The 13,674-nt window shown below is 53.1% G+C and overlaps 3 protein-coding genes across 3 annotated transcripts; 2 read left to right on the top strand and 1 right to left on the bottom strand.

Moving 5' to 3' along the window:
* Positions 1-417: 417 nt before the first annotated feature.
* T069G_04009 (polyprenyl synthetase domain-containing protein) lies at positions 418-1,788 on the top strand (the record flags this gene model as incomplete). The annotated part of the gene is made up of 1 exon (XM_056171219.1): positions 418-1,788. One exon carries the CDS (start codon positions 418-420, stop codon positions 1,786-1,788), a length of 1,371 nt encoding a protein of 456 aa, XP_056032111.1.
* A 404-nt stretch (positions 1,789-2,192) lies between these two features.
* T069G_04010 (integral peroxisomal membrane peroxin domain-containing protein) lies at positions 2,193-3,684 on the bottom strand (the record flags this gene model as incomplete). The annotated part of the gene is made up of 2 exons (XM_056171220.1): positions 2,193-3,450; positions 3,503-3,684. The coding sequence occupies 2 exons, from the start codon at positions 3,682-3,684 to the stop codon at positions 2,193-2,195; spliced, it is 1,440 nt and encodes a 479-aa protein (XP_056032112.1).
* A 3,858-nt stretch (positions 3,685-7,542) lies between these two features.
* Positions 7,543-11,675, top strand: T069G_04011 (protein kinase domain-containing protein; the record flags this gene model as incomplete). The annotated part of the gene is made up of 2 exons (XM_056171221.1): positions 7,543-10,488; positions 10,581-11,675. 2 exons carry the CDS (start codon positions 7,543-7,545, stop codon positions 11,673-11,675), a joined length of 4,041 nt encoding a protein of 1,346 aa, XP_056032113.1.
* Between the last annotated feature and the right edge of the window lie 1,999 nt (positions 11,676-13,674).

The following is a 13,674-nucleotide window of genomic DNA, read 5'->3' on the forward strand; positions in this document are numbered from 1 at the left end:
GAGGACAGGCAGCACAATTCGGCTCGGCCAACTTCATCATCGAACCCGGCAAACCGGCGACCATACGGCCTTCTGGTGCTTCCCGAAGCTCTTGACTGCAGCCAACATGCATAAACCGCATCCCCGTTCTGCAGGTTCTGCAGTCCGGCGTCGTTCTGATAGGGCCGCGGCCAACGCTGTCAACTATCATGTCTTCTACTAATCACTTGAGCCCCGCCTGTACACATATGTAGTCCAGTACGAGCACTCGTAGAGCTCCGGTGAACCAAACTTGCGGTATGCACATGTACTCCGCACCTCGACTCTTGTTCACCACCAGACCCCGCCACTTCCAACCAGCTCCACGGCCCTCAGCTGGCGCCACAGCAGCAGCTGCAAGTATAAGACCATAATCCGCCTCTGGTGAAAACGATTCCAATGCAGTCCGAATTCACAGTCTCTCCAGGCGCAATCCCTCCCAGGACATCCAGCAGCGGCCTTCAGTCCCGGCGACAGCGTCAGAGTCAGAGCTTCACCTTTACAAACGCCTTCGCCTCGTCGCTCCCCCGTCTGGAATCTTCTTCCAGTTCCAGTGCCGCTGCCGCTTCCGCTTCCGGCTCTGCTGCCGCTGCCGTTGTCGAACCCCTAATCGAGCTCCAAAGCGAAGCCGAGTGGCTTGACCCACGCTCCAAGCTAGGCAAACGCCCAGAACAAATGGCAAAGCGGCCCTTGCACCCTCAACCTCCGCCCCGGAGAAGCTCCAAGCGAGTAAACTACGGCGAGCTCAACAGCACCACCAACAACCTGAACATTAACAACAACGGCAAAGACGACATGCAGCACCAAATCAATCCCTCGGCGCCTCCCGACGTCGCGCGCTTCGCCCACGATGATTTCGACTTTCGAAGCCGCGGCACTTGGACCGACGACAAGGAGCACATCGTAAGAGGCCCGTTCGAGTACTCCACCGGCCACCCGGGCAAGGACTTTCGCTCCCAGATCATCGCCGCCTTCAACGCCTTCCTCGACGTGCCGCCCGAGAGCCTCAAGGCCATCACAAGCGTCGTGGGCATGCTCCACGAAGCCTCGCTGCTGGTCGACGACGTTCAGGATTCGTCCGAACTGCGCCGCGGCTTTCCCGTCGCCCACAACATCTTCGGCGTCGCCCAGACCATCAATTCCGCGAATTACATATATTTCGCCGCGCTGCAGGAGCTCGTCAAGCTCGGCAACCAGAACGTCATCCAGCTGTTCGCCGAGGAGCTGCTCAACCTGCACCGCGGCCAGGGCATGGACCTCTTCTGGAGAGATACCCTCACCTGCCCCACGGAGGATGACTACCTCGAGATGGTGGGCAACAAGACCGGCGGCCTGTTCCGCCTCGGCATCAAGCTGATGCAGGCCGAATCGACCACCAACGTCGACTGCGTGCCCCTCGTCAACATCATCGGCCTCATCTTCCAGATCCGCGACGACTACATGAACCTGTCATCGAGCGAGTATAGCCACAACAAGGGCATGTGCGAGGACCTGACGGAGGGCAAATTCTCCTTCCCCGTCATCCACAGCATCCGCGCCGACCCGGTCGACCTCCAGCTCATCAACATACTCAAGCAAAAGACCACAGACGTGCAGGTCAAGCGCTACGCCGTCTCCTACATGGAATCCAAGGGCAGCTTCGACTATACCCGCCAGGTAGTCGGCACCCTCATCGAACGGGCCCGCAAGATGGTCGCGGAGCTAGATGATGAGTCCGGTAGGGCCGCTGGCATCTACAAGATTCTGGATAAGATGACCATATCGTCGTGAGAGGGGCAATCAGTCTCGTCATATTGCGAGATGAAAGGAAGGGGTGTTAATGATGTACACGAAATTAATGCAGGGAACAGCTACAACGCATCGGCGCCATAGCGAGGGGTTTTATGAACTTTTTTTTTATTTTTTTTTTCTCATTTGCATTTGTCGTTCTTGATTTTGTGGGATGGGTAAGAAATTGCATATCAATCAGCTCGACCTGATTCTCTAGCGTAACATAGGTAGCGGCAACATTAGCCTGTACAATAAGCATCATCATGCATTTCAGCAATACGAGTACAATATCACACTTGACGTGTAACAATTTTGCTTCATCAAAGCTGGCTCATGTGAACCTGATATAATAAAGAATAAAGACTAAACCAAAACCCTGCTAATCCCATAAAATTAATAAAATACTATTGTGATCCAGAAACAGCCGCTGTAACCTTTCTCTTGACCAATCTGACCCACCGCCTCCGTCTCCATTCCCCCTTCTTGCCGATACCATCTTCGCCCTCTTCCCAACTCATATGCGCCCCGGCTCGGGTGCTCGCCTTCTCGGGCTGGTCGACAACACCGGTGCGCTCCTCGCGATCGTTAAAAATATCATACACCCACCGCTCCCCTTCCGTCTCGACCTCGACCCCCGTAATGATGCGCTCCTCGACCCAGTCCCTGCTCCAGAGATCCAGCGCCCACTTCTTCTCGCTCCACTCCCAGCCCTCCGGCGGCATCACATCCTCGAAGAATCGCGTGCCGCGTGGCCGCTCGCCAGCGATGCGAGGGTGCGACAGGGGATCGTAAGGCGACGGACAAAAGAGCCAGGCCTCCCACTCGCCCGCCCCAGAGGCCTTTTGCAGCTCAAAGATTTCCACCTCGCGTGTCTCGGGGGCCGAGTCGAGGATCACGTCGGTCGCGATCCAGTCGTCCATCCACGTCTTGGCCTTCTCCTCCCTAGGCTGGATGTGCTCCTCGCGCGTGGCAGCCAGCAGACGAGAGACGGCGGGATGTCCCGACCCGATGGCGGCCCATCCACCTACGAGGAACACAAATCTCCACGGGATCATGTGTGCGGCAATGGTCATGAAGACGCCGGCCGCGAAGAGGAAGAGAAACACGGCCGAGGAGAGCGCCTCGTTGCTGAAATTGCTAATGGGCACAAGCAGCGCCACCACCATGTCGTGTCCTTGAGTGAAGTCGTCCATGCAGTTCTGTAAGTCACCCATGTTTCGGAAAAAATCCTTGCTCAGCTCCTTGGCAGGCCGAACTGTCGCTGCCGGTGCCAGTGGCGGTCCCCTTGGAGAATAGCCCATGCTTTGTTCGCTGGACAGAGTCCCCTTTGGTGGTGCCGGATGCCGCGCTAGAAATCCCGGTATGAAGGCGCCTAAGAGAATTCCCACAATGGGCAGTACACAGAGGAGATAGGGGTCAAGGCAGACGAAGGTATATGTGGCGAGTAGAGAGAGCGTGTGAGAGGGCTTGCGCCAGGATAGAATGCGCGTCATCCGGGCCTGGAACTTGAAGACTACGCCAATACGGGCGTTGAACCGTCGGAAGTTGTTGGACATGGTGGTGAGATTGAAGCCAGGCCGCTGCGGGTATGCCGCACCGTCTGACGATATAGTGACTTCGGCGCCATGGCTGTCTTCATCCGGGATGACTTGCTGAAGGAGTCTGCACGGTACAGCATTAGCATCGCCATTCTTGTTCGCAACGACATACACACTTTTCTACTAGGCGGTCTTGAATGTTTGCCTTCTCTCGGAGGGCCGCAAGGCCACCCCTCAGGCCGGATCGCTGAGGTGATGCCGTAGATGGATCGAGCTCCGCAGGTGCCTTGCGCTCAGGCGGTCGTTCCGGCGATTCATCGCGGCCGGCGGCCATTAGCTCTGCCGCGAAGTCATCCATGGCATGTGATGAGCTGGGCTAGTGCTGCCGCTTTCCTTAAGACTATCTCATGTCGCAGACGATGCGATACGATGGAATGATGAACGACAAGCGATAGCGATAACGAGCAGCCAGGAGAAGGTTGAGGTTAAGCTCGGCATGTGACGCGCGAGGCGGCAGGCGATGATCTCACTTCTGTGGCGTAGCGGCGCCACAATTGTCCAACCCAGATTTGGGACGGCACTTCACACGCTCGCCTCCAGAGCTACTGATTCGCCGGCCGTTAATTCTGGGGATTGCGAATAGCGCTAGCCGGCGGCCGCTAAAAGATGAAGGGTTCAATTGGTAGCTCGCCCTGATATGCAGCGTAGCATTAGAAAGCACGCACACACACAATGTGCTCAATCGGCTTTAGGGCGTTGCCTCGACAACTGTGGCCGGTTTACTCCGGATAGGGAAACCGCAATGCTTCGAGATGAAGCAACGAAATATTCATGGACATTGTACTTCTACCAATACGATGAATTAGGAGACAAACAAATTAACAATACGCGGAACTCGTATCGTATCGCACCGTACTGTACACAGCTGCAACAGCAATGCCATGCCATGCCCACCCTGTCCGGGCATGCAGTATTATGGAGCTGATCCGAGCAACTTGATAGGGCCCCAAGGCGGTCTACAGGGCTCTCACCGCAAAGAGCTATTTACGTCAAGTGATATATGCACGGCGACGGTTTTAGGCTTGGTGGATAAAGGTCAACCGTTGCTATGGCTCCATCACAACGATACGTGGCGGACCGATGACACAACTGTGCAGAACCGTCTTGTGGATGCTATGGAGCAGCAATCAATCTTTGGGATCTGGTCATGTTCCCATGTCGATGCTCCGCACTCTGCGTCGAGTCCAAGGTCTGGCCTTGTCCTTATAGTCCTTGTAGCACAAGCAAAATGGGCCTACAGCACTCCGTATATGACGGCGACTTAACCTGTACAATGGTGGTGAGTTCCAACACAGGAGAGCCATCAACGACTGGACCAGCAATTGGCTCTCCAGGGTCTCCCGCCACTTTGTCATGACAATCAACCAGAGGAGGATGACAGTGGCAACCCAATGCGGCCCATAGGGTACCCAAGTAATACCCAACAATGGAGATGCATGGACGGAGAAGAGCCCCAACGTGAGAGCTTCCGTACTAGGAACGGAGCACTGCCAGCTGCACCACTCTAAGTGTCTGCAAGATCTGACAACCTGCAGCCAATCATGGCACCACTCTGCAAGCCCCAAAGCATTCCCATTGGCGCGTCAGGAAAGCCGGAGGGCGAACAAGAATCACTAACATCCAGCAGCGGGCTCTCGAAAACGGAGACCCAAGGCCATTTCCTAAATGGGACACGGCACACAAACAAAACATCGAGTAGAGCTGAATCCTTGCAGCGGCAACTGCAGCAACGGCAAAGCAGCACGACGGGATACCTGCATGCTACCTGCGCTGCCTCTGCCAAGGACACTGTCGGCACCTGTATGCTGCATGTACCTCATTAGGTTGGCTGTTGGCATTGGCATCGTGGGCGGACGGGCATAAGCGAAGCCCTCAAATGTCGCCTGTTCTAATAGGTTGCTGACCATTCTTGGATTGATGCAATACGTGGACGCACCTGAGTCGGCCAGACGAATGTGCGGCATTCATTCTGAGTGAGTACATACAGACATACATGACAAATAGGCACCGTAGCTGTAGGCAGCGGACTATGGTGATGAACCGCATGACCTGCGCGTGGTGATGATACAACCGAAGCATGTGCAGCAAGTCTGCAAGGGCTGTCTTTTCTCTTATTTTGTTTTATTACACATCATTTGATTGTAATGGCACATCGTATTATGGAACACGGCCTAATTGATAGAACTCTGCTTTATGAGCAACGAGAGATCGAGGAGTTCGAAAAGGAACATGGAGGGGTTGGCAGTGTGGAGATGCCCAAATGATAGGCGAGATAAAGCGAGCAAGATGAAGGAGAGAAGCCGGCATTCTCCTTTTTCAGTGCCACCCAAAAACCACGTCGTCATGGGGGTTGCTGCTTCGTACTTGTACTTACTTGTGTTGGACCTCGATTTGGACCGATGAAGCGGGCGCTTAAGCAAGGTTGGAGGCCAATTGAGGGCAGTACCCGCTTTCACGAGTGGCGTAAAAATTCAAGAGGAATTAAAACTCTTGGGAAGAAAAGAAAAAGAAAAGAAAGAGAAAGGTGCCTAATGAGATCCGATGCGAAAAAAGCAAAGAAAAAAAAGTGGGAGTAAACGTAGCCTTGGCAAAACCCCGTTAGATCATCGTCCTTGTTTCGTGTATTGACTGTAATCTACAGGTTCCTTGGTAATAGGTTATAAATTGACGGGGGAGCCTATTGTTCATCAAAAAAACAATAAAACAAGGGGAATCATATTAAACAGATGTCAAAGTGAGATGGGACGGAGCTGAAATTGATATAAGGCTGTTTCATGCTCCTCATTTTATAAAATGGAGTTTTTTGATGCTCAAGCTCCCCGTATGTAGCATCTGGCATGGACCTGGAGTAGCCATGTAATTACCCATAACGCCGCCGTGTAATTAATTACAGGTAATCGTGGCCGCCACCCAAAGCATATTGATTGAAAAGCACCTTGAAACAAGAAACATTGAAACTTTGAATGCTGAACATCAATCAAATAAGAGCACAGGTGTGCATACTACTAGGCGTCTGAGTTCAATTCTAGGCTTCAACACGACCTGCAGACAATCGCACAGCACTGCCTGGCAGGTTCCCCCCAACCGCAATCGATGCTGTGATTGATTTGATCGTGCTTCCATGTCAAAACAACCGTCGCGCTGTACCGGTACCTCGCCCGCTCGTCTCTTCCCCTCGCGCTACCGCAGTGACACCACCCAAATCCTCACGCGCGCTCCACATCACGAGGTACCGGAACCTCCCCACCCACACTTTTCCCTTGGCTGCCCGTCCAAGCACTAACCGCTAAGTGGCTACCGCGACTCAGGCCCTGGGCCTGACCGACCTTCTAGCATTCAGCGGCCTTGGGGCTAGTGCGGCAGTTAGCCACGAGCGTTCCTAGGCTTGCCAGGTGCTATACCTGCGCTGTAGCCAAGGTCAGGTTAGGTGGCCCTGCCGCCCCAAAGGCCCAAGCCCAAGTCCACTGAAAGCGTGCAACCCCCGATTCTCGCAAAACAACCTACGACCTGGGACGCTTTCTCCAAGCCGCCCCTTTCGTTTTTTTCCCTTTCGCCTCACGCATCGTCGGCAATCCGTATTCCCTGGAGGCAGGCTGCCGTTGGCGTCTCGCAAGCTTCCACCAGACCCGCGCTTGCCTTGCCTTGCAGCCACAGCCAGAAGCCCAACAGAGACCAAGGCCCGGGTCGGGATGAGGTAGCCATTCGCACGCTCTCAGCTCCCTGACCGGACTGAGGCTTGACGCTCCCAGCCAACGACCCTCCACTCTTCGTTGTGTGCCAGAACGCAGCCGCACACCTGCATCGTCCGCTCCCGCTCGCGACACTGCGAACTCTATGACCCTTAAGCACAAGGCGCCTGCTGGGCCTCGACCAGCAAACACGTCACCTCGCCTGTAAGATCTCGAACTCCCGCCGACGGCCCTAGTAATAGATGTGAGGAGAGGAGTAGAGAGGAGAGGGAGAGAGGCCTCGGCTCGTCATTGCACACTCTCTCCTCTAGGGGGACAAGCAACGGCCTGGGTGAAAAAAAAGAAAAAGAAAAAGGCGAACAAGAGTGCTGATTTGATGCTACGGCAACTGTAGAACATATACCAGATCATCCAGTCGTGTACCGACGGCGACCTCGAGGAGCAACAGCTCGATATCCAATTCTCCAATGCTCAGCACCACATCATCCACCAACCACACTCACTTTTCCTACGGTCGAAATGGACAGGCAAGCCAGGCAGAACAAACAATCACCACCACAGGCTCCTACGATTTTCTACCCTCTGTGAGCTTCGACGATCTCCACACCAGCATCGAATCCGCCGGCTCCAGCACTGAATTCCGCCGCAACAAGTATCCTTCCCCAGCGGCGTCACGGAGTGACGTCGAATCTTCGTTAAGCATGGCCGACAGGAGGATGTCCGACAAATCGGCCGCTAATCCCAATGGCAGTGCTACGCGCGTGGGCGTTTCGGGCTCGTCTTCGCGAGCCACGAGGTCGGGATCCATCCTCCACAGGCCAAGCGCGTCGAGACAGAACAGCGCCTCATCCATCTCAACCACGTCCGGCTCCATCGATGCTTCCACGGCGACTATTGGAGTACGCACCCGCCGCTCGAACCAGTATCCTCCAGTCTCTGGTTCCAATGCCGCTGCTAAACCCCCTCGAAAATCTATTGGGCCTGGCGTCGTTGCCGACGCGGAGACGGTCACGCGGAGCTCCTCGAAACGCCGCCCCAGTCTCTTCTCAGAGAGGACCAGCGATATGACCAGAGCCTCCCTTGATATAGCAGATACCACCCGCACCTTCGCCACCACCGCTAGGAGCGTCAAGGCGAAGTCGGTGCAGCCCTCGCCGGTGGTCAGCCAAACAAACATTTTAACTTCGCTCACGCCAGAGCAACTTCGCCCTGCTCCCAAATCGCCGCGCCCTGGGAGCAAGGGACTGACGCCATCATCCTCGGGACGGCGGGCATCCGTCATGCCTACGGGCCATGCCTCTCATGCAACAGGCCTAGGTGCCCGAACCATCAGCCCAACTGATACCAGAAGATTGAAGCGTATGTCCATGATGCCACAGTCCATGAGCTCAAGCCAAGTTTCAAATGTGCCAGCAAACCCACCGGTTTCGATGGACACGCGAGCCGCCTCTAGATCGCCGTCAATGATTCCCAGGAAGGCCTCTGCCACGCCATCGTCGTCCCGGACAACGCCAGATATTAGCAGAAAGTCGTACAGCTCTGGTCTTTCCGTTGGTTCTACTATTAGCTTCAACACCGTGAGGACGTCTACTGGCTCTCTACAGCCGCGCATATCTCAATCATCATCTGTATCTCGACTACCCGCTCCAAAGCATACTGCTACTCACGGCTCATTGCCCTCGGGCGACGAAGAAGATGTGCCCCCTGTTCCTGCAATCCCCAAAGCATTTGAATCTCCAAAGGACAACGAGGCCGATGCCTACTTTTTGGCCAAGAAGAAATCCAGCCTCGGTACTCTCGACAGCATCACCATTAACCTTGGCACCAGCAACTCTACCACGAGCGTGGCGGCCCCGGCGCCCACAATGGAAACTGTCAAACTGCAACGTAAGCCGAGCGTCAAGACGGCAGCATACGCGCCCACAATGCCGAGAGCCGAAGAGAAGAAGAACACGCAGGTGAAGAAGAGTTTAGAGCCTCTTCGACTGCCACCACTGAATCTTGGTCCGTTGAACATACCTACATCAGCCAAAGTGGCCGCAATGCAGGATGAGCGAAACATGAGCCCACCGGCCTCACGACAGCTTCCCAAGACGCCAACGACTCCGATGACAGCATCAAAGAGCTCATTCTTTGCAAAGACGCGCTATGATGATGCCATGGAGCCATTGCCGCCCATTAGAAGCAGTACTTCGGCACACCGAACTCATCGCAGAACCCCAAGCCCGCCAGACGCGACGACCTCTTCTTCGGACTCTTCCTTGGTTTTCAAAGATCTGAATACCACCAAGTCGAACATGACCCCGTTTCTGTCCTCATCTCTCCCCAAGAACAACACCACACAGGGATACTCGAAGCACGCTAATGTCAATCGAACACTGTTTGATGACAAAACTCCTCACCAGAAACCTGCTGGCCCGCGCCCACCGAATACAGACAAGCCCGTACCCAAGTCTCCTCCGCCGAGTGTACCTGCTGAGCAACCTCAAACGCCTTCTTCGATGAGCACGCTCAGAAGGAAACTTAGCTTGTCTTGGAAGAAGGGCAACTCGAAGGGAGCCATTGTTCCACCCCAAGATGTCGTAGACAAAGCGAAACAAGACAGTAATCCGCCTCCTCGAATACCCGCATCTGCCACAATGAACTCCCTTCCAACCGGGAAGCATTCTGGTCCGAGCGCATCTGTTCCTCAGGGACTCTCCGAGTCGAAGAGAAGGAAAAGCTCCGCTGGCAGCATGAACGCTGCCTATGTTTCCCACGATAGAACTAAGAGTGACCCGTGGACAGCTAAAAAGGATGCCGCCGCCGCTGCCGATCCTACGACCATGCCTCCGGCGCGCAACCCTTCGGTCATGGCCAAGCTTATGAGACCCAAGACGGCCTCGAGCGCCATGTCCAGTTCAACCTCGTACGTTGCCGAGATTGACAAGGACGATGTCATTGCCGAAGAAGAGATGCGCAAGTTGGGATCTCGGCGCAAGGAGACGGAAATCGCGGCCAGGACGCTCGATGCCTTGAAGAAGAGGGCTTCACCTAAGGAGCGAGTTGGACCTCACGAGGCGATTCGCATCGCTATGCTCAACATCTATGAGCGTGGTGAGATTATCGACTATAACGATGTGTATTTCTGTGGCACCCAAAACGCCAACAAGGTCGTAGGCGACCTGTCGTCAGACGCCCCGAACTTTGGCTATGACGATGAGCGCGGAGACTATTCGATTGTAATTGGCGACCACCTCGCATACCGGTACGAGGTTATCGACGTCCTTGGCAAGGGAAGCTTCGGTCAGGTCGTTCGATGCATCGACCACAAGCTCGGAGTTCTCGTTGCCGTCAAGATCATTAGAAACAAGAAGAGATTTCATCAGCAAGCTCTTGTTGAGGTTAACATTCTGCAAAAGCTTCGCGAGTGGGTGAGTATATACATATGAGCATTATGAGACATGCTCTCCCCTAATGAATCTGAGTGCCGTTTTGCTAATCAACTTTTGTTCTCTTTCCGCAGGATCCTCACAATAGACACAGTATGGTAAACTTCACTCAGAGCTTCTACTTCCGTGGTCATCTTTGCATCTCCACGGAACTTTTAGACATGAACCTCTACGAATTCATCAAGGCCCACTCCTTCAGGGGTTTCTCGTTGCGGATCATCAGGCGCTTCACAAAGCAGATTCTCAGTTCTCTGATCATACTGAAGCAGAAGAAGGTTATCCACTGCGACTTAAAGCCGGAGAATATTTTGCTACGCCATCCTCTCCACGCCGAAATCAAGGTCATCGACTTTGGTTCCAGCTGTTTTGAGAGCGAAAAGGTCTACACCTACATCCAATCACGATTCTACCGGTCACCCGAAGTCATACTGGGTATGACCTACGGTCTGCCCATTGACATGTGGAGTGTGGGCTGTATTCTGGCGGAGTTGTATACTGGTGTGCCCATCTTCCCTGGTGAAAACGAGCAAGAGCAGCTAGCCTGCATCATGGAGGTTTTCGGCCCTCCTGAAAAGCACCTCATTGAAAAGAGCACGAGGAAGAAGCTCTTTTTCGACTCCATGGGCAAGCCCCGACTGACAGTCTCATCCAAGGGCCGCAGACGGCGCCCCTCATCCAAGACTCTGCAGCAGGTGTTGAAGTGTGACGACGAGGCGTTCCTTGATTTCGTCGCCCGGTGTCTCAGATGGGACCCTGACCGGCGGTTGAAACCTGAGGATGCTGTCAGGCATGAATTCATCACGGGAATAAAGGTGCCCACCCCTATCCCCCGCTTACCTATGCGCGAAGCATCCCCGGTAAAGCGCCACAACACCATCTCGGTGTCTCGTCCTTTGCCCGATCCGCCTGGACTTTCAGGCAAGGCCAACTTGGGTGCCAGCCCCGGTAAGCCAGTCCCCGTCTCCATGCGTAGAGCGTCAGGAGCCACGGCAGCCACCACAGCAAGCCTCAACCGGCGAACGAGTGCCGGACCCGTGAGCCAGGGGCTGACGGGTCTGACTGCCACATCAAGCACCAGCAGCTTGCCGCGGGCTGCGGGCCGGATCGTGAGCGGAACCCGGGACATTGCTGCCGCGGGCGCAACTGCGGCTATGAATCGACGAGCTTAGGACCATTCTCAAGTGACTCGAAGAAGAAAAAGTGTGTACGAACAATAACATATTGGGAGTTTAAGAGGGTCATTCGCATTTTACATTGATGATCACCATGACTCATTGGTTATTCGCTTGATTTTGTTCCATTCTATTTATTTCCTATTTTTTCTTTGCATTAGGGTTGGGTGAGATGATACACATTCCACTGTTGTTCCGGTCAACCAGACGAGCCACACAAGTCCCGGTCTTGGAGTTTCCCATTCTGGCAGCTGAAATTTTTATTTTTTCTGTTTCTTTTACGACATGAAGGAGAAGGGGAGATGAAGGGAGCGACGTCGACAACGGAAGGGGAAAGACTATTGGGTTTAGTGGGCTCACGAGAGTTGGTTGGTCGAAGGAGAAGTGTTTTGTTCAACCAAAGATGAGGGGGGGAAGAAGAAGAAGAAGAAGAAGAAGAAGAAGAAGAACAATAAAGGGAGGCATGATTTTTTACGTCGTTCTTGTCTAGTATAGCGGCTCTTTTTTACGTGCTTGCTGGCAAAGGGCTTTGAAAGCGTGCCGAACATGTATATTCTTTCTTCTTGTTTAAAACTCCTTTTTTTTTTTCATTTGCCCTTCCATTGCGCGTATTTCTCTTCTTTACCATTTTTGTTATCTTCTTTTACAACCGATTTCAAAGACGAAACGAACAACGCAAAGGGGGATGGGGGCGTAAAGCCGGTACATGTTGGGCTGGGATAACCAAAACCAGTCTTTGTTCTTTGTATTGCGAGTGTTTTTTTTCCTATTGCCGATTCCATTTTTTTCCATTTCGAAACTGTTTTCTTCTTTCTTCCTTCATTCGGCGTGCGATAACTCACCTATTCGGATCTCAACTGCATTCTGAAGCTACGCATGGGGGTTCATGACATTTACATAGAACGCTAGAAAAAGACAACGAAGAAGAAAGAAAAGAAAAAAGTGGGAGGGTTTCTTATTCGCGAAGAAACGTGCCATCAATTTCCTTTACTTCTTCTCGTGTCTTGTAGTTCTACTACCCAGTTTACACTGGCTCCCTGAATAGAAAAGGGGGGAAGACAAACAAACTACCTCTTCGCCCCTACGACGAAAGTGTAGATAATAATCAACTTTATACAACGGAAATGAGTAATTTGAGAAAAATGACCTTTTGGTTTAAATTGACCCTTCTCCCGCCGTAAGCCAATCCCATGTCTTCGTTACCGCAACCAAGTACAAGTGATGGCCGTTTCAACAAGGAGGACACAATGTTGCCTGCTAATAGGACAAGACAAACACGAAACTTTTACCGCATGACTCTTTTCATTTTCCCTTTTGCTTCTGGGTTTGATTGTTGGGATATTCCCTGCATGCAAAGAGAGGCCAATCAGCGGTGCGCAACGGACTATAGCCAAGGCGAGAGAAGAAGCCTAGAACAGGAGAGAAGCAATCCGATGATACGACGACCCATGGTGGTGGGGTTTCCTTGTGAGACGGGGCCTAGAATAATGGGAATAGGTTTAAAGCAAGGGGCAAAAGAGTGGGAAGAAAGAAACGAAGAGGGTGTATGTGTGATAATGTGCCATGTTTTGTGATAAGATGTAACACCACGATGGAATGTGCGTGTGCATATGCCAACTACTAACTAGACTATATGGATGGAGTTGCATTGCTTAGCCCAAGATGACAAAAGTACGACGGTGGGGAATTGGAGGGTTCGTGCCTAATCTGCACCGGCGAGTAAACTCGTCTAATTGCCAAGTCAGGCGGGCATTCTCTAACAAGCTGAAATGCAGCTGATAGAGTTGTTTGATAGTGCAATATGCAAGATGGCCTGTTTGAGGCCTGTTTGAGGCCTCCTCAGTCTAAGACTGCATGCAGCACGCCAAGCTAGTGAGCGCGGCTGTTTGTAAGACAAGCTATGGATACATCATGTATATGGCCGATCTAGCTCGAGGGACGGCGCGGCGGCAAGCCAATTTTGGCGACGAGAAGCGAGAGGTTAAAAAAAAAAGTC

This window comes from Trichoderma breve, chromosome 2 (assembly GCF_028502605.1).
Source record: "Trichoderma breve strain T069 chromosome 2, whole genome shotgun sequence".
Taxonomy (NCBI): domain Eukaryota; kingdom Fungi; phylum Ascomycota; class Sordariomycetes; order Hypocreales; family Hypocreaceae; genus Trichoderma; species Trichoderma breve.